Source organism: Pollicipes pollicipes, unplaced genomic scaffold (assembly GCF_011947565.3).
Source record: "Pollicipes pollicipes isolate AB1234 unplaced genomic scaffold, Ppol_2.1 Scaffold_3168;HRSCAF=3711_pilon_pilon_pilon, whole genome shotgun sequence".
In the NCBI taxonomy this organism is placed as follows: domain Eukaryota; kingdom Metazoa; phylum Arthropoda; class Thecostraca; order Pollicipedomorpha; family Pollicipedidae; genus Pollicipes; species Pollicipes pollicipes.
In genome coordinates, this window is record NW_023596242.1 from 43,533 (window position 1) to 63,895 (window position 20,363).

Consider the following 20,363-nt stretch of genomic DNA (forward strand, 5'->3'; position numbering starts at 1 on the left):
TGGAGCACATACCACGGCTCCAGCCCTGGCTCCGGCCCAAGCTCCGGCCCAAGCTCCGGCACCAGTCCTGGCCCCAGCCACAGCCCCAGTTCCAGCCCCAGCTCCGGCCTCGGCTCAAGCCCGCGCCGTGCTGACTGACTCGGAAGATTTCGTGGTGGAGAGGGCGCGGCTGCCGGCCGGCTCAGGTGCCGCCCAGCGCCGCAGCAGCAGCAGCAGCGGCTCTTCTCGACTCTCCAGATGCAGCTCTGGCCGGCCGGTCATCGGCGCCCGGACGCCAGGGGCCGCCGCAGACCCCAGTCAGCAGGTAACCACCTCATGCGACCGGACGCTGGGCGTGACAGGTGCACCGCTCCGAGCAGAGTGGCGTGACCGCCGGGCTTTTATTCCTGAAGAAGGAAAATCGTGGATCTCTTGTACTTTGCCGTTGATTCCGAAAGGTAATAGTTGATATGGTATGAGTGCGATAGGGAATGCGAATGTTACACGGGAACAGGTTGGTGCAGCTTGTGCCCGCCGTTGGACTCCAACTAGCGGGCGCCGCTGCCTGTTCCAGCTCCACGTGCCGGCCGGTCCGGCCGGTCTTCACAGCCCGCGGCTGCCGGCCGGCCGCCGCCGCCGGCGCCGCACCGCCGCCGACCGGCGGCTGCTGCTGCGCCTGCTGGCCGGCCAGCGCCGGCTCACCAGACTGGTGACACGTCTGACGGCCGAGCTCGGCCGGAGCCGCCGCCACTCGGCCGGCTCGACACCGCCGCTGCACAGGTCAGTGTCGGCTGCTGGTGGGACCGCTCGCCCGGCGCGGCACGTCTGTCGGCAGCTGCCGGTGCTGGCGCCGGCGCTGGTCGTCACCGGCGTGTTCACAGCTGTTTTGATAAGGACGCTAGCGATTACCTGCCTGCCGGAAGTGCGGCTATCAAGCACAAAGGGCTCATGGTAGTGTTCCGAGTAACTCTCGACAGCGAAACTGGAAAGATTGCTCACTGCTGACTAGTTACGGTCAGCTCTGACCGTGAGCGCCGCTGGCGTTCGACGAGACCGTTCTGTACCACACCTGGCGCCGTTTGCCGCAGCTCGAGCGGCGGCGCCCCACGGAAGTCTGCTGTCCTGCAGCCGCCTGAACCGGCCACGGCCGCCGCCTCGCCGCCGGCCGGTTCCGCTGCTCCGTCCGTCTTCAGCGCGTCAGCGGGCCGGGCGGTGGCGGCGGCGGCCGGGACGCACCGCTCGGATGCCGTCCAGGCCGGCCGGAGCTCACCGGAAGCCGTCGGCGGCCGCTCTCTGCCCGCCCGCCGGTCAGAGGAGAGCCGTCCTCCGGCCGGCGGCGACCCCTCCGACGCCGTGGCGCCCTCTCAGTCCTCGGTGGTAGCCTCGCCGGCCGGCGGCGGCGGCGGCCTGGGACTGTCGGCGCTGATGCGGCTGGACCCGGCGCCGGCCGCCGATGTCTCGACGCCGACCGACAGCGAGGAGGTGCCGCCCATGCCGGTTACGCAGTTTGAGCAGGTGGCGCGCGAAATGGCGGCTGAGGCGGCGCCGTCTCCGCCGCCTGCCTTGTGCGACGTCAGCACCGAGGAGGTGGATCAGTACCTCGCCGACTGCCCGGCTGATTACCCCGCCCCCAGCAGCCACCTGTCAGCCGGCGGCAGCGACGAGGACAAGACGTCACCGAAGCATTCCAGTTCCGGGTCTCGGCGCGCTCCTGGCTGTGACGGAACGTTCGAGAAGCTGCCCAGTTCCCGACCCCTGTCCGCTTCCGTCGGTGGCGAGCCGTCACCAAAGCGGTCCAGCCCCCGGGTCCAGTCCGTGCCCGTCGGCGGCGAGCCGTCACGAAAGCGGTCCAGCCCCCGGGTCCAGTCCGCACCCGTCGGTGGCGAGCCGTCATCAAAGCAGTCCAGCCCGGGTCCGTCCGCAGTCTGTGGCGAGCCGTCACAAAGCGGTCCAGCCCCCGGGTCCAGTCCGTGCCCGTCGGCGGCGAGCCGTCACGAAAGCGGTCCAGCCCCCGGGTCCAGTCCGCACCCGTCGGTGGCGAGCCGTCATCAAAGCGGTCCAGCCCCCGGGTCCAGTCCGCACCCGTCGGTGGCGAGCCGTCATCAAAGCAGTCCAGCCCCCGGGTCCCGTCCGCACCCGTCTGTGGCGAGCCGTCACCAAAGCGGTCCAGCCCCCGGGTCCAGTCCGCATCTGTCGGTGGCGAACGGTCACCAAAGCGACCCAGCCCAGGGCCTCGACCCGCTGCCATCAGTGACGAGACATCTCAGAAACGACCCAGCCCCCGGTCCCTGCCCGCTCGCGTCGGCTGCAAGCGACGTCGTATGGACGTGACCACGTCGTCTGGCCGGGCCAGCTCTGGGGGCGGGCGGCTCGCCTCCGCCGCCGCCGCCGCCGACGATGACGACGCGGCCGGCTCCGGTTCCGGCGCGTCCCAGGACTCGCCGCTGTGCCGCCGTCCAGGTCGCCGCGCCGCGCGCATCTCAGACGACGACGAGCGGTGCGAGCCAATGCCCGCCGAGCCGGCCGAGTTCGACAGCGATAGCGATGACCGCCGCGAGATGGAGCGACTGGCCGCGCTGCCCGTGGACGAGTTCATCCGAGAAATGCAGGGGGAGGCCGCGGACGACGCGCTGGCAGAGGAGTCGACGAGCAAGCCTCGGTTGCCGTCCCCGAACGAGGGCGTCGGCGAGGCACCAGTGAAGACCAGCGGCGGTGAACGGTCTGTCAGCGAGATGGGCCTGGAAGACAGTGACAATGGCGTCACTGAAAAGCCTATCAGCGTGATGCCGATGGAGAAAACCGAAGACGGACTGGTGGGCGAGCCCAAATGCGAGATACCCATGGACGACTCCTTGGGCGAGATGTCGGTGGAGCCCGCTGCCAGAGGGCTTCCAGACGAACGTATGAACGATAGTGCTGCTGAGGTGGCCATGAGCGCTGGCTCTGCCCGGGAGGAGCCGGTGGCGCGCCGCTCGGCCGGCGGCTGGGGCGGCCCCTGCTCCGACCGGATCGACCGCGACCTCACAGCACCGGCCGCAGGCTCGCCCGACTCAGACCTGGCCGAGATCCTCAGCTGCAGCGGCGAGCGGCGCCCGCTCGGCCAGCTGGACACAGTGCTGGTGACGCCGGGCGGCCAGCGCCGCGGCGCCAGCTCCGCCGGCTCCGACCCGGCCGCGGACACCCCGCTGCGGCCGGCAGGACCGCCGCCGCGCCGGCGCGTCTCGCTGCCGCCTCCAGCCGACGCCACCGCCGACGCTGCTGCTGCTCCGGACAGCCCCAGCAGTCAGGACATGCTCATCCCGGCCGACTTCTTCAACGACTCGAGCCTGTGCGTGGCTGCAGAGCCGAGCCAGTCGGCGCGGGAGCCGAGCCGCAGCGCAGAGGTGAGGCCTCGCATGCGCCGGATGACTGGACGACGGGCGACAGGCGACGGCGACGGGCGACGGGCGACGGGCGACGGGCGACGGGCGGCGGGCGACGGACGACGGACGACGGACGACGGGCGACGGGCGACGGGCGACGGGCGACGAGCGACGAGCGACGGCGACGGATGGCGGGCGAGGGGCGACGGCGACGGGCGAAGTCGCCGTGTCGGACAGCGTATGCCTCCTGTGGTGCACGCCGGAGCGTATACCGCCGTGCATTGCATCTCGCATTAATCCCTTAAGCATTCGCATGAAAGATTGATCATAAGTCTCACATTGTGGACGTTCAGTTGTGGGTGCGGTTGGGGAGGGAGGGGGGGGGTACTTGGGCGCGATCGTCCTTTCTCTGTGGCGTGGCCAGTAGATGTTGTCAGGTATTTAGTGTACCGTCTGCTTCACAGCCACGACCCTCAGACCCAGTGGCAGGCGCCGGCGGTGGCGCAGCCAACCAGGCGGCATCTCGGACAGACAATCAGGAGGCATCTCGCGCCTCCGATCAGGAGCCGTCCCGGGCCGCCGATCAGGAGCTGTCTGAGGCGGAGTCGGAGGACATGTTCTGCGCCAGCCGGCCCATGGAAGAGCCGAGCGCTCCGACCGCCGGACGCCGCAGGTGAGCTGGCCTCGCCGACCCGGCACCGGGCGCAGGTGACCCTTACGTCGACCGCTGGCAGTGCCCGGCCCGTATGACCAGTGAGCTGCCTCGCGCTCGGTTAAAATGTGTGCGTCGTCTGTCCCGACGCCCGATGATACTCCTCAGCGAACTGGCATCGGTCCTGCCTTTTTTTACTCGAGGCGTCTGATGATCCGCGCTTAGGAGCTCGCTGTTTTCTGTCTCTGTACACGAGTGGTCAACATCGGGTAGTAGTGCTATGCCGGCAGTTAGCATTTACGTGAGGTGGAATGTGCACAGGTTGATGCGCTGGATGTGATAATGGTCACAGTTGTCAACGGGCTCAATCAACATCATCGCTGAAAGTAAATCGCGATGAAATGCCACTGAAATGAAATGCCACTTGATGAAAGGGCCCGTGGTCCCCGTGGGGCATCGGCGACTGCTGTTGGCCGCTGCCGTGTGTGCGTGACTGGCGGCCGGCCCGTACCCGCCGCAGCTCCAGCGCCGCCCGGCCGCCGCCGCCGCCGCCGCCGCCGCCCGTGATCGTGGTGTCGGGTCTGAAGCGGACGGAGCAGGAGGCGGCGCAGCAGCTGGCTGCGGCGCACGGCGGCCGCTTCCTGCGCCAGTGGCAGCCCGACGTCACGCACGTGGTGGTGCGCACCGGCGACCAACGGGAGGCCGGCCGCACGCTCAAGTTCTTACAAGGCGTGGCGGCGCGCGCCTGGCTCGTCTCGTCCGGCTGGGTAGCCGACAGTCTGGCGGCCGGCGCCCTGCTGCCCGAGGTGAGGCTGGCTGGGTAGCCGACAGTCTGGTGCCTTGTTGCCCGAGGTGAGGCTGGCTGGGCAGTCAAGTCTGCTGCCCTGCTGCCCGAGGTGAGGCCGGCTGGGTAGCTGAAAGTCCAGAGATGGAACGCAATTTGACGTATGGACATTTTTGCAACACTTCGCCTTTCATTACTGCTAGTTGCGTTGAGACAAGTGGGGTGTCATCCAGCAATCACTCACAATGTGGTCCAGAATCACCCAGCGATATCGGACGCGCGATGAGTGGACTATTCGGAAGAATGAGCCCACTGAGTGGTGATGAAAAAAATTTGTTGCAAACATGTTTGACTAGAATTACATGTAAGGGTCATATGTCACGTAGTGTGAGCCTGACCGTCCTGTCCTGTCCTGATCCCCTCCTCTCGCCGCGACTAACAGGAGACGTACGAGGCGATCGACGCAGCGACCGGCGAGCCAGGCCCGCGCCGCGCGCGCCAGACCGGCGGCGCACTGTTCGCCGACTTCGCCTTCTGCTGCGTCGAACCTTTCCGTGACGTGACGCTGCAGCAGCTGGAGGTGAGCGCACCGTGCCGCGTTTGGCACCCCCGGGCCGCTCGCACGGCGAGCGTGTGTCAAAGCACGGATGGGGTCGGCGATTCGGTGGCGCGCCATGGTGTAGCCAGCAGCCTGTTCTGGCGCCGTGCCACCGGCTCTAATGCCGTGTGACCTGCCTGCCCTGGCGCCACGTCACCGGCTCTGGTGCCATGTGCCCTACGTGCCCTGGCGCCGCGTCACTGGCTCTGGTGCCGTGTGCCCTACGTGCCCTGGCGCGACGTCGCCGGCTCTGGTGCCGTGTGCCCTGCGTGCCCTGGCGCCACGTCGCCGGCTCTGATGCCGTGTGACCTGCGTGCCCTGGCGCCATGTCACCGGCTCTGGTGCCATGTGACCTGCCTGTTCTGGCGCCATGGCATCGGCTCTGGTGCCGTGCGACCTGCCTGCTCTGGCAGCATGTCACCGCCTCTGGTGCCCTGTGACCTGCCTGTTCTGGTGCCATGTCATCGGCTCTGGTATCGCGTGACCTGCCAGCTCTGGGGCCATATCAGCGGCTCTGGGCCGTGTAACCTGCCTGTTCTGACGCCCTGTCAGCCCTGGTGTCGTGTGACCAGCCTGGTCTGGCACCATGTCGCCGGCTGTGGTGCCGTGTGACCTGCCCCAGCACGGCGTGACCCGTTCCGTCCCGCCCTCAGGACCTGATCAGACAGTCAGGTGGGGCGGTGGCGGCGAGCCCGGAGGAGCTGTCGGCGGCGCCTGCCCGCCGCGTGCGCCTGCTGGTGGCCCAGGAGGAGTGCGAGCACGACTTCGCCGGCTGGCGCCGCCGCCACGGCGTGCCCAGCGTGTCCTACGAGTGGCTCATCGACTGCGTGGCCACGCAGCGGCTCTGGAGCTTGCTGGACAATACGCTGTGCGGCGCCACCGTCGACGAGCTGCGCCGCGCCGGCGTGCCCGAGCCGCTCTGTCAGGCCGAGACGCAGGAGACCGAGTACTTCGACTCGATGGGCCTGTAGGCGGCGCTGGTGCGGCCGCTCGAGGGCGACGGCGGCGGCGGCGGCCCGGCGCGGCCCGACCTGTCCAGGGCCGGGCCGGTCACACGCCCAGCTGGACGGCTTAGTACGCCGCTCGCCAGGGGCCTGGGGTCGTCGAGCAAGGCCGGCGTCGCGCCCAGGACAGTGCCACGCCGGGACCACGTGGAGGGCTCAGCTGACGCCGCCTCTTACTGAAGAGCGCGGCCCCGTGGGTGGGTAGCGTGTACGGCTGCATTGCGGCCTCGCTGCCGCTGGCGATCATTGGAGGACCACTTGGCTGCCTGTGTGCAGGGGCCGTCCGGACATCAGTGCGTGTAAGCTAACTGCACACAGTAGGTCAGCAAGGTGGGTCACTGTTGGCCGCTGATGGTGATTTTCGCATGTGTGTCACCCCAAGTGCTCGTCTCCACTTTCTGGAGTCATCCGCTGAAACGCTTTTCGTTTTGCAGGTTTGACGTTATAAGGCAGGGCGTGACGTGGTGCAATGCCATGAGGTTGCCTTCACCACGGTTTATTTTCACAATTATGAGGAAATAATACGTAGCGCCAGAGTTCTGATGGCAGCCAGTGGTTATCGACGATATGGACCCACAACTTACGCGAAGAGATTATACAGGGGCCTCACATATGCGCCAGGTGGCGGCCCGCTGCGAAGTGGACTGGCGTGGCGTCTGATCGGTTCTCGTTGATAGTGGCATGGTAATTCCTCTGTCAGCAACCGTTTGTACTTCGTTTCCTTTCCGCTGGCGTGGGACGCACGGCGCCGCGGTATCCGGTGCGCTTCTCCGCATCTCTGACGTCGCGTCCGGCCTGATCCTGCCGGACCACGCTCGGGACCGTGTTCCGCAGAGCTGGGTGGCAGTGCCGCCCCGGCCCCGGGCGCGGCGCCGGCCAGCTGCCGCACCTGCACACTCGGCCTCCAGGCTCCGTCCCGCCGTGGCGCGTGTGTTTGTTTCTATAGTATATGAAATACAGGTGGGCCAATAGTTGCACACGTTTGGCCAACGACCAGACAGTGATGACGACCAACGACCCGACATTAGTTGTAGTATTGAGAACGTTCGTGACCCACACGAGAACGTACACCAGCGAGTCGTTGACGTGCGATGTTCACGCGCCGGCCACCCGAGGTGAAGGCCACTGAGGTGACGGCCGGCCCTGCCGCAAGCACCGCTTCTGAACGGGAAATGGTCGGCGGCGTACATGGCACGCGCGCCGGCCCGGGCTGGGTCCGCCACCTCCTCCAGATCGCACGCCCCTGTCACACTCGTCCTGGGGAGCGCGGCTTCCACGTGCGCCGGACACGCGCCGCCTCCGGGCACGGTTCAGGGGCGCGGGGCGCGGCCGGGCTGCCTGCTTGACCTGTCTGGTCTCCGCGCGGTCTTCCGCGAAGTCAGCAGGCGCTGCCGTGCGTGGCCGCTGCCCAACAACGCGCTGCAGTTTATTACTGGGGGCTTTGGTCCGCAAAAGGACGCCGCGCAGCGCTCCCTGTTCAGAAAACGTGTATTTCAGTGGCCAGCCCACTGCCCTGCAGAACAGGTATGACTTACGGGTCGAGCCTGGGTCGCCTGCCAGACGATTGCAGGTTTCGAGACGGTCTTACGATATGATACAAAAACCAGCCCCAGCTTACCAAGCAACGTTCGACGCAGTACAATCAGGACACGTACAAACATGACGCAAGTGTGTTGTCATGGCGACCGACTAGACGGACGAAACTAGACGCCGCGAACAACTGGTGCAGCAACAAACGCCTTGTCGGAAAGGAACACACGAGTACAGAAACATCAAAATGAAATGGCTTCTTCTGACAGCGTCGACATGGAAATAATCACTGGAGATCTGCAACTGGAGGCGACAGGCTGCACGTCAATGACAAGTCTCACCACCACATCGCGCCGACCAGTCAGGTCCACTCGCCAGCCGGCGATGCCGCGTCACGTCCCGCGAACATCGGGGGGAGGGGGGGGGGGGGCGTGCCACCCGGCCCGGGCGCATTGTAGAACACGGGCCATCCTCTAGACGGCCGAGTCATTGGAGGCGGCCGCCGGCGACGCGCCCTGCACAACCACGGCCGGGACGTCCCTGAAAGCAGCCGCGTCTCTATCAGTCGGGCCGCCCGCGTCCGCGGAGGCCGCGCACGCGACGGGGTCACCTGACGTCAGAGGAGCGCCGCACATGTGACGGGGTCACCTGACGTCAGAGGAGCGCCGCACATGTGACGGGGTCACCTGACGTCAGAGAAGCGCCGCACATGTGACGGGGTCACCTGACGTCAGAGGAGCGCCGCACATGTGACGGGGTCACCTGACGTCAGAGGAGCGCCGCACATGTGACGGGGTCACCTGACGTCAGAGGAGCGCCGCACATGTGACGGGGTCACCTGACGTCAGAGGAGCGCCGCACATGTGACGGGGTCACCTGACGTCAGAGAAGCGCCGCACACATACGACTGACGACTCTAATTACGTATCTATGATGAAACTACCGGCTTGGACGAGGCCACTGGCCTACCACGTTGTTATGCGATAGGTCACATTGGGCGTGGTATCGCGACAGCTGCCCGCGAGACAGGTGGGGTCGGCCCGTCGCCGCGACTGCGACCATTCACGCGGCAGGGGATTGCCGCCGGTCCCGCGGCTCGGCAGGTACGGGGGTGGTGTCGCGACAGCTACCCGCGAGACAGGTGAGGTCGGCCCGTCGCCGCGACTGCGACCATTCACGCGGCAGGGGATTGCCGCCGGTCCCGCGGCTCGGCAGGTACGGGGGTGGTGTCGCGACAGCTGCCCGCGAGACAGGTGAGGTCGGCCCGTCGCCGCGACTGCGACCATTCACGCGGCAGGGGGTTGCCGCCGGTCCCGCGGCTCGGCAGGTACGGGGGCGCACATCTGACCGCTACGCGGCGCACGCGGACAGCCACGATACGACACGCATGGAACACCTGAATAACAGCCGGGCAGGTTAGGCTGTGTGCGGGCCGGTCGTGTCACCACGCCAGGCGGAGCGTTAACCTCTGGCGACAAAAACCAGCTGAAACGGCATCGCTGCGATGCGTTGGTGACCAGGGCGACAGTCTCGGGAGATGGCACCTGTCACATGGCGTGGTGATGCGACCAGGGACCTCTAAACAACATGCGCTTAAGCAATGCTTTGATCACAAGAGTCGATCACCAGCCTTGGAAAGGGGAAAATCTGCATGACGTGCAAAACATATCGCATGACAAGCACTCCAGCCTCAATATAACAAAGCACGAATAAGGTGCATAGTATGGAGTAGCAGTTGCAAACTAGTTACGGCGTACCTGTCATCACTTGCTCCGTGGCCAGCCCCGTTTCCGTTTTTGCTGTGTTGCAGTGGCTCCTTTTCGCTGAAACAATGTGTTAAAACATAAACTTGGTGAACAGCAGCAGAGGACATTCCAACACGATGCGGCACGCCCTGTGCCGATCCCACACCCGCCCGGTGATGAGACGTGATAGCAGCACACTTTCTGGTAGACACGCCGTGTTCGTTGAGATAACGATTCCGCAAAGACCATGCTTCGCATGCAGCTATTCGTGAGACGAGTGCTGGCACGCAGCAGGGGGTTAAAGTCTCTCACCATCACAATGCTCGCAATTTCTTCAGAACTCCAAGCAAGGACCTCCAAAGACATGCCGAAAACTGGCTGGCTACAAACATGTCACCATCGAATGGGTTGGATTGGAATCTTGACAGCATCAGGCTTAGATCTGCTGAATAGCAGACACTGGACTGGTCGCTCGCGTCCCGCCACATTTACCGAATATTGACCCGATAATTTACTGAGAATACGTGCTCGAGATCTAAGGTTCATATTAAAGGAGAGTTGACTCAGCTGACAAGGACGGCAACCGCACGCCCCGACCTCTCACGAGCGAGACAGCACGTCCCGTACCCTCCCGTTCCAGTACGCTCGTCAGACCGTGACTGCATTCATCCCGCTGAAACGATTGGCTTTGGAGCCGAGCAGAGAAGCCGGGCCGTCGTGTGGACCGCGGCTGGGCGGGCGCGGCTGCCGTCCGTCAGCGGCGGCGGCGGCGGCCCGGCCGTCAGCTCACCTGGCAGCCGTGTTGGTCAGCTTGACCGCGCCCGACCTGCCGCGGCGCCGCGAGCAGAGCGCGTACACGATGCCGCGGCTGTTGACGGCGTAGCAGGTGAGGTCAATGAGCAGCAGCAGCACCAGCAGCACGCCCACCACCACGCCGACCAGGGCGGCCGAGGCCAGCGCCGGAGGCTCCTCCCGCTCGGCGCCGCTATCGCTCGCCGCCGGCCGGCCTGACGTCCCGGCTTCGCCTGAGGCAGTTGCGTACTCGCGTCACCCCAGCACGTCAACAGTGTGGACACGCCGTCCGCAGAGCACGTCAGAAGTCTAAACACACCGGCAGCCGGTCGCAGTAACTAAAAAAACCTGAACCAATCGAAATAGCGATGGCACAGCCTCCTCCCCGCCCGCCTCCCCCCCCCCCCCTACCCCCTACACACGTTGACTTACTGACTGCAACGCTGTGCAGCCAAGCCAAAGAAGTTGTCATGGACACCGAACTCGAATAACGCACGAAACGTACACCCAGCGGTGGGAGCGCAGCAGACTGACAACTAAAAACACGAGTCTTTCGCAATCAGACGCTGCGTTAATTCGCCGGATATTTTCAAAGCAATCTTTCACAAACAGTTACTGGGTGCAATTGCTGTCACCAGTCACACGAAGCCACACACACATCCTAATGGCACACCAGGCGCAGCGAGAGCGAAACACTTCGAAACGAACGGTGAGTCGTTATTACCCCATCGCCCACTGAGCGACGTAACCGAGAGTGACAGGCTGGACCCGCAGCTGCGGGCCACCCGCCAGAGCGGGGACCAGACAGCTCGCAAGAGCATACCTGACTGACCGAGCAAGACAGAAAGGGACCCGGACGCCCCACGGCAAGGCCCGTTAGTGGAACCCATGCGTATTTACCTGCGTCCGTTGGCGACCGTTAGCACTACCTGCGCAGCCGTGGCGGCGTCGTTACGCCGGCGCGGCGGGGCGTTAGGGTCACGCTACGGCCGGCATTGAGCTGCCGGTGCGCCACAGACGGCTCCAGGCCCCGGCCGGCGCCGGCACACGTGTATTGTTCAGCACCTCAGGCGCGGCGACATCACAACGGCAGACGGGCTGGCCACCACCGGCGGGAGCGGATCGGACGCCGGGCTCAGTGGCGACCGGTAGCGATAGCGGAAGCCACAGCGGAGAGAGGCGACGCCCGCCTCAGGACACAGGACGGTATGGGTTAGAGCTGCAAGCGACAGGAGACGTCGACGTTAGGCGGAAAGAGGGAGGTGTGGGGTGAGCAGCAGCAGGTGGGCTGGGGCCGGACCCGCAGCCGCGCTGCGGCGCCAGGGCCCAGCCCGGTCAGGGAAGGGCGTCCGACCCGGCCCGGCCGGCGGCCGCCGCCACTCAGCGCCTGCCTCCGACACGCTCACACTCGGACGCGGCCCTCAGAGATCCCGCGCCGCCCCACTGACGCACGCTCTCACCCACACTGACTCGGTTTGGCATGGAATGTGGTTGGTCCGGAGCGGCCGGCCGCCGCGGCTCGGCGGCCCTTTGCGCGGCCACCGACACCCGACCACGCTCGCGCGCCGCCCCGTCCGGCGACTACCTGCCGGCGGCGGCGTCCAGGTGCCGGCTGTCTCTCCTGGTCCGCGCCGCGTGCACCAACACCCACGCGTGCGTGGCGCCTGCGCGGCGCGCGCCACTCGTCTCGGGCGCGCCACACCCGAACCAGCATGCCCCGCATAAATAAAGCAACACCCGGACATGCGCGCGTCTACGTGGCCACACCGACACCGGTCCACACGGCCGGGCCGCGCGCCGGGCGCGGCCCGGCCCGGCCCGCCGCAGGGCGCGCCGCATCACGGCCCAATGGCGGCCAGGAGAAGCAGTGAGATACCGAGGGGAGAGGCGACCGTAGTGCTGACGCCGCCCGTCGGGTCGCCGCCCGGGCTCGGTGCACCTGTCAACGGGCGCGTGACGTCACTGCCGACGGTCCTCACACGGCCGCTGGGGCCGGCCCCCGCAGCGGCGAGGATCCCTCAGCGAGTGCGGGCGGCCGGGGGCGGCGAGGACCGCGGCGAACGGGGGCGGCGAGGACCGCGGCGGACGGGGGCGGCGAGGACCGCGACGGACGGGGGTGGCGAGGACTGCGGCGGACGGGGGCGGCGAGGACCGCGGCGAACGGGGGCGGCGAGGACCGCGGCGGACGGGGGTGGCGAGGACCGCGGCGAACGGGGCGGCGAGGACCGCGGCGGACGGGGGTGGCGAGGACCGCAGCGGACGGGAGCGGCGAGGGGCGGCGAGGACTGCGGCGGACGGGGGCGGCGAGGACCGCAGCGGACGGGGGCGGCGAGGGGCGGCGAGGACCGCGGCGGACGGGGGCGGCGAGGACCACGGCGGACGGGGGCGGCGAGGACCGCAGCAGACGGGGGCGACGAGGGGCGGCGAGGACTGCGGCGGACGGGGGCGGCGAGGACCGCGGCGGACGGGGGCGGCGAGGACCACGGCGGACGGGGGCGGCGAGGACCACGGCGGACGGGGGCGGCGAGGGGCGGCAGGGATCGCAGCGGACGGGGGCGGCGAGGGGCGGCGAGGATCGCAGCGGACGGGCGCGGCGAGGACCGCGGCGGACAGGGCCCAGTCCCGAGATCGGAGTGGACGAGGAAGGAGTCAGGACGATGACCAGGGCCATGTCCAGGAGCCAGAGAAGCCGGGGACCGAATTCCTGCAGTGAGAGACCTGGACACGAGGCGCGGATCGAGGACGGATCGATCCTCAAACGGAATCCTGGAGGATCTTGGGACGAACAGAAACCAGCACGGAGTTCAGACACCAGGAAGACCGGGCAGGAGTCCCGGGACCACGCAGGCCGGCTAGGAGTTCAAGGACCAAGGAAGCCAGGAACTAGACCAGGAACGAGACTTGGAAGAGACCAGACGAGACCAGAGTCAACGTGATGAGGCGCGACTGGTGTGATGGAGGAGCCAAGAATGCCGGGCTATACCAGGCATACGGTCTTCTCGCCGATGGAAAAGAGTGAAGCAGTAAGCGGGGACATCACAATAGCGGACATGACCACGCCGCGATAACACCAGACGACACGATTTAGTTGCGCACGACCATCAGCTGACCTTTCGCAGCCGGCAGGCCAACCGAGCCTGAGTCCCGCAGCACCACGGCAAACGTTACCCACGAAAGCGCTCGGGTGGGCCTTATCTACCGCAAGGGCGTCAGCATCGTCAGCATCACTGAGCTGCAACCGGTCAGCGGGACATCATTGGTCGCTATTCGCCGGAGCTCTAGGAGGCAAGGGCTTGATGTGAGCTCAGCCAATTTGACGGCGATTCGTCACCGAATGCCCGCGAGATTTCACAGCACACCCCGACTAAACATGACATCCGCAGGGGTGCAGTCCCTGGTCATGTTGTGAAGATTGAGACAAGCCGTTCAGACGGCGATGCGGCCGAGTCGGGGCCACTGGAGGTCGCGCTACCGGGCGGGGCACGTGTCGTGTCCTGCCCCGGCTGGGACCAACCACCCGGTCCCCCTCCGCCCGACCCGTCACGTCCCCCGTCATGTCCTGCCCCGGCTGGGACCAACCGCCCGGTCCCCCTCCGCCCGACCCGTCACGTCCCCCGTCACGTCCTGCCCCGGCTGGGACCAACCGCCCGGTCCCCCTCCGCCCGACCCGTCACGTCCTGCCCCGGCTGGGACCAACCGCCCGGTCCCCCTCCGCCCGACCCGTCACGTCCTGCCCCGGCTGGGACCAGCCGCCCGGTCCCCCTCCGCCCGACCCGTCACGTCCTGCCCCGGCTGACACCAACCGCCCGGTCCCCCTCCGCCCGACCCGTCACGTCCTGCCCCGGCTGGGACCAACCGCCCGGTCCCCCTCCGCCCGACCCGTCACGTCCTGCCCCGGCTGGGACCAACCGCCCGGTCCCCCTCCGCCCGACCCGTCACGTCCTGCCCCGGCTGGGACCAACCGCCCGGTCCCCCTCCGCCCGACCCGTCACGTCCTGCCCGGGCTGGGACCGGCCACCCAGCCTCCCTCCGCCCGACCCGTCACGTCCTGCCCGGGCTGGGACCGGCCACCCAGCCTCCCTCCGCCCGACCCGTCACGTCCTGCCCCGGCTGGGACCGGCCACCCAGCCTCCCTCAGCCCGACCCGTCGTGTCCGCCTCGGACTCAGTCTCAGCCGGCCGGCCTCCTCCACCAGACACCAGCGCCAGGCGCAGGACAACCCGGGCTCTGTGTCGCCTTCCACCGCGCCCCCAGACTGACCTGGCGCCGTCAGGACGACCAGCTCGGCCGGGTTTCCGAAGCCTATCTTGTTGTGGGCGCGCAGCTCGATGCGGTAGTGGGTCTGCGCCTTCAGGTTGGACACCTTGAACGTGTGCGTGCCCGGGAAGTCGACCACCGACGACCGCTTGTCCGACAGCGACCGCCAGCCGTTGCCAGTGCTGGCCACCTGGCGGGCACAACAGCAAACACGTCGCCACTCGGTGCTCGAACCCAACAGTGACCCGCGGTGCACACCAGCCCCTTCCCCCGCCCGCTCTCAGCCAGGCGCGAGTAGCGCAAGATGATGCATGGCACGTTGCCAATCCGCGACCGCCTAGGCGGGGGTAAACGGGATTCTGGACAACCTCCGAGCTGATCCCGACAAATCCACATTATTTCCAGGGTCCTGACTTGACTTACACTTAACCTGACCACGAACTAAAGCCATTGTTGACGTTAACGTATAACTAGAATGCGCTTCTTATAAACTCTTTCGTTCGGCGCCGGTTTTAAATATACGGCTATCTATTAGGTAAACTATATATCTATCTTTTTGGCGTCAAATCATCTATTTGGTAAACAATGCGTGATGTTATTTTGCGCAGCCAATGCTAATCTTTTGCATATATCATATATGATATGTTGTAAAGCCTGATCAGCCATCAGTCAATCAACCGACGAACGTCCCAGTAACGATTCCTGAGTGATATTCTGCAGTTATCAGTTGCCGTTTGCATTTTTCCGACACGGCGACTAAACCCCGCGACAACACTGGCGTTAGCTGGAAAACCCGGGCAGCTGTTCGCTCAGTCGCCCGGAATGGTGCAGGAAAGTACATACTACACGCCTGTAGACGACACAGATTACAAAAGTCAAACAGCCCAAGCAGCCTGGCGCAAACTTTGCTTCCTAGCAGACACACGTAACGATTTTGGAAGCAGTTTCCAAATCACGGCGGCGGATAGAGCGGGGCTGTTTGGGAAAACAGTCAAGTGCTTTGCCACAGCGCTGCATAGCACTAGGCCACAACAAATAAGTTTTGAATGCAGATTGAGCAACGGATAGTTCTAGGTAAAGGACGGCGGGAGAGTGATCAGGAAAGGACATCGCTGCGTCGTGGCAGGAGAGCTCAACTATGGGATATCGCTACGTCACAGTACTGTCTGGAGAATGCAAAACAGCCTGCCGCGTTTTTCCGCAACATTAGATACGCGGAAATATTAAAGACGGAACAAAAATAATTTTTGTGCAACTCAAGTAGGAAATATCGGGACGGAGTCATCGCCCGGTCTTCCACCCCGCCTTGGACCAGGCCGACTCGCTCCCCTCCCTCTCGCTCGGTCTTCCACCCCGCCTCGGACCAGGCTGACTCGCTCCCCTCCCTCTCGCCCGGTCTTCCACCCCGCCTCGGACCAGGCCGACTCGCTCTCCTCCCTCTCGCCCGGTCTTCCACCCCGCCTCGGACCAGGCCGACTCGCTCCCCTCTGCCGGTCCGCATAGTTCGCCAGTCAGGTCGATCCCGCTGTTCCAGCCCGGTCCGGTGCGGTCAAAAACAGCAGCTCAACACATCACAGGTCGGCCGCCGAGACGCACCTCGTAATAGGAGATCTCGAAGTTGTCTATCTTCTCGCCGTTGTTGGCGCCCGCCTGCCACTGCACGGTGTAGGAGTCGGAGAACACCGACTTGACCACCAGGTTGGCATCGTCCTCGGGCCGGACCGTCGAGTCGGGCACTAGCCGGGAGGTGCGGGTCAGACCCGCCGTCCCCGCCGGCGGCCAACGTCGCCATGCGCGCCCGCCCACCGACTCATCGCAGCAGCAGCGGCGCTCGCTCGCTTCGGTAGACTTTCCACAAGGGTCAAGCCTGGCCAGCTACACCAAAAATATAAAATTTTGCAAAAAAGTCGGTCAACGATTGCCTCGACTGAGGTTGTGACAGTGCTTTTTGGTGACAAATATTCACAGCACGTGTACCGTCTAAAGTGCATACGCACCACAAAGTCACATGAACGATTTGGTCAGCCTTCTTATTGGTAGCATTTATGAACTTTCTGTCGCTGACTCGCCACGACGGTGAGTGCGTCACGCCATGACCAGCGCCAGCGTGCGGCAGCAGCTTACGCATGATGATGGGCGCCTCGGGCACGTCTCTCTTGGGCATGATCATCTGCTGCTCTGCAGACCATTCGCTGAGGCCGACGTCATTCTTGGCAGCAAACCTGGCGCACAGGCGACCTCACGTCAGGGGACACACGTACAGTCCAGCCGGAGACCTCCATCAGGGGGCACACTTACAGCCCAGCCGGAGACCTCCGTCAGGGGGCACACTTACAGCCCAGCCGGAGACCTCCGTCAGGGGGCACACTTACAGCACGGCCAGAGACCTCCATCAGGGGGCACACTTACAGCCCAGCCGGAGACCTCCGTCAGGGGGCACACATACAGAAGAGCCGGAGACCTTCACGCCAGGGGGCACACGTACAGAAGAGCCGGAGACCTCCATCAGGGGGCACACTTACAGCCCAGCCGGAGACCTCCGTCAGGGGGCACACATACAGAAGAGCCGGAGACCTCACGCCAGGGGGCACACGTACAAAAGAGCCAGATATCTCGTCAAGGGGCACACGTACAGCACAACCGGAGACCTCGCGTCAGGGGCACACTTGAAGCGCAGCCAGGTACCTCGCGTCAGATGGCACACGCACAGAACAGCCGGAAGCCACGCGTCAGGGGGCACACGTACAGCACAGCCAGAGAAGAACCGATCCAGTCAGCACCACTCAGGCCAGACAGCTGCAAATGAGACTGGCTACTGCGGATGAGACTACTGCGCACACACACTGGGCAGGGTCATGGGCGACACGGAGTCGCGGAACAACTGGAGCCGGGCGCTGCGCTGCGAGCACGATCTGAAACACCGTCGGCCGACGGACCGGGGACCCTGACCGATCGGGCAGCCTAGCCCCTTCTCCAGTCGAGAGCCGGCGCTAATGGGCCGGCCCGCTGCAGGAGGTGAAGGAGCCGTCGCAGGGGACATGCACCACCCGGTGGGCCCGGGACTCACCACAGACGACGCCCATCGTCTGCGGTGAGCGTCCGGGCTCAGCGGCGCGGCGCGGCACGACACCGCGCGCGCCGACCACGCTCGCGCCAAGTCACGGCTGGAAGGCGGGCCGACGCCCGGCCGCCTGCCCATGAACGAAAACAAACAATAAACTTACTGATAGGAAGCAAGAAAGCTATCGGTTGGAGCGATGAGCCCGTAAAACAGCGCACCTGGGGAGTCCGAACGATCCCGCACAGCCAGCAATACAAGGACCAGGCGATCCCACCACGTCACCAACACAGAGGTGGCGCCCAGTACAGCGGTGAATCCTGCCCACTGAGGCACAACCGGACCCCGCCGACTGACCGGCGGCTCACCTGAAGACGAACACCTGCTCGGGTCTGAGGTTGTCCAGCACGTAATTGCTCCCGACCGGCCACAGCTGCTCCTCCTTGGCGTCCCACGACTCGCCGGCCACCTTGTACTGCACGGCGTAGGCCACCAGCGGCAGGCCGCCGTCGCTGGCCGGGCCGTTCATCTCGAACGTGACCGTGGTGGCTGTCACCTCGTCGAACTTGACGTCCGTCAGCATGCTCGGTACCGTCGCCTCGAACAGCTCGATGTCGAGCATGCTCTGACCCAGCAGGTTGGACGCCTTGCACGTGAACACGCCGAAGTACGTGGGGTCGGAGGGCATCACCTGTCGAATCGGGTCAGGTCAGATTGGGTCAGGTCACGTCGTTGTGCAATTCACAGGGCCGGCCGGCCGGCCGGACCGCTGGCCGGCCAGATCACAGGGCGGTGCATCGGCCACAGACTGGTCACACTGTCAGTCGCGTCCCTCTAGCCTCAGCAGACCACACGACAGTGTAACTGCTCAGCATATCCTCAACAGATCAAGAACACTCCGAGATTAAACCACAGAAATAAAACCGAGCCTCTCCCACATCTAGTTTTACGTTTTTCAGACCACAGACAGAACTTGGCACACTTATTTTCACTTATTCAACTTGTCGACACCTTTTAAACACTTGTTGCCCGCCAGTCCTGATCAGTGAGCGGCGCGCGCATGCCGGCGCGGCGGGGGGCCCGTCCACCGGCAGCGGCCGCACCTCGGCCGGCCCGACCACGTACGTACGCGCAGCACGGACGTGGGGCCGTTGCCGATCTGCTGGATGTTGCTGTCGAGGTCCTGCTCCAGCAGCCGGCGCTTGAACTCCCACGTGATGGTGGCATTGGGGATGGACTCAGCGACACAGGTCAGGTTCACCGGGTGGTTGTTCCACGAGTAGATCTCGCGGATCGGCGAGTTGACGAACGATGGCTTGAACTGGGTGGTGATGTGGCCGTTCTTGAGCTCGAAGCCGCCCTTGTTGGAGGCGATGCACTCGTACAGGCCGTCGTCCGTCCGGTTCAGATTGGTGATGGTGAGCGTCCCGAACTGCGGCACGGCACGGGTCAGGTCAGACCACGTCAAGCGGCAGCACGGACCGGGTCAGACCGTGTTACGCGGCAGCACGGGCCTGGTCATACCACGTCAGGCGGCAGCACGGGCCGGGTCAGACCACGTCACGCGGCAGCACGGGCCGGGTCAGACCACGTCGGGCGGCAGCACGGGCCGAGTCAGACCACGTCACGCGGCAGCACGGGCCGGGTCATACCACGTCGGGCGGCAGCACGGGTCGGGTCAGACCACGTCATGCGGCAGCACGGGCCGGGTCAGACCACGTCACGCGGTAGCACATGCCAGGCCCGGTTATACAGCAGCGCGGGTCGGGTCAGGTCAGACCGACAGTCAGCGGTGGAGGGGGGGGGGGGGGGGGGAGAGCGGCGCGGTCACGTCGCCCTCACCTTGAAGCCGTCCTCGACCCGCTCAGTGACGCGGATGCGGTCGTCGCCGGCCGACGTGCCCGGCTCGAAGCGGGCGTCGTTGCCGACCTTGCGGAACTCGACGGTGGGCAGCGGCGAGCCACCGGCCTTACACTCCAGCGTGGCTGTCTCGCCCTCGTTCACCGTCGTGTTCTCGTACCTGAAGCCGACCGCAGAGCTCATTGACACGGCCAGGACGGAGGGTCACAGACGCGGCACACGAGCCAAAACAAACTGACCAGACGTGACCAACAAGGATGGCGGGTCAGACCTAGACCTAGATGGCTGATGGCGCGACCAGCCGGCCAAAACAGACTGCAATTGCGCGGGCGACAAGGTTCGTGATGCGTCTAATCAACCAACACAGACGTTCTTGACGAGCGGGCCGACCAGGACAGACCTCAGCGACACGGCGGTCCAGCTCGCGCAGAGACGGTCGGTGAAACGGCCAACACAGAGGCCGCTGACATGGCGAACTAGCTGACACTAGTGGTTAACGCTTAAACATCCCCAAGATAGCCAAATGAGGCACAGTCCGCCCAGTAATCGAAGATCACAAATCGAGATTTGTGGACAGGAGCAATCAATGATATGCACAGGCGGAAGCAGCCGACAAGCACAGCATGCAGTCCTTGACGTCCGTTTCTGTTCATGGCTGTTGATGTTGGCTGTCGTCCGTTCCGGCTACATGACATTACACACGGGCGTATGCTCCTAATGACGTAAGCCAGGCGCTGCATCG

At 65.2% G+C, this 20,363-nt stretch overlaps 2 protein-coding genes across 2 annotated transcripts in view; one reads left to right on the top strand and one right to left on the bottom strand.

The window, feature by feature from the left end:
• The first annotated feature begins 4,273 nt into the window (after positions 1-4,273).
• LOC119090871 (BRCA1-associated RING domain protein 1) lies at positions 4,274-7,321 on the top strand. The gene is made up of 4 exons (XM_037213607.1): positions 4,274-4,282; positions 4,581-4,799; positions 5,220-5,357; positions 6,029-7,321. The coding sequence occupies exons 1-4, from the start codon at positions 4,274-4,276 to the stop codon at positions 6,344-6,346; spliced, it is 684 nt and encodes a 227-aa protein (XP_037069502.1). The 3' UTR covers positions 6,347-7,321.
• Positions 7,322-7,397: 76 nt separating this feature from the next.
• Positions 7,398-20,363, bottom strand: part of LOC119090872 (fasciclin-2-like) — a 15,009-nt gene continuing 2,043 nt past the window's right edge. The window contains exons 2-12 of the mRNA XM_037213608.1: positions 19,604-19,781; positions 18,891-19,193; positions 18,130-18,452; positions 16,828-16,925; positions 16,300-16,439; positions 14,707-14,893; positions 12,289-12,385; positions 11,196-11,220; positions 10,445-10,623; positions 9,667-9,732; positions 7,398-8,449 (exon numbers count right to left, since the gene is read on the bottom strand). Coding sequence (XP_037069503.1) covers positions 8,383-8,449; positions 9,667-9,732; positions 10,445-10,623; positions 11,196-11,220; positions 12,289-12,385; positions 14,707-14,893; positions 16,300-16,439; positions 16,828-16,925; positions 18,130-18,452; positions 18,891-19,193; positions 19,604-19,781 — 1,663 coding nt within the window. The 3' untranslated portion in view covers positions 7,398-8,382. The remainder of the gene's footprint in view (positions 8,450-9,666; positions 9,733-10,444; positions 10,624-11,195; positions 11,221-12,288; positions 12,386-14,706; positions 14,894-16,299; positions 16,440-16,827; positions 16,926-18,129; positions 18,453-18,890; positions 19,194-19,603; positions 19,782-20,363) is intronic.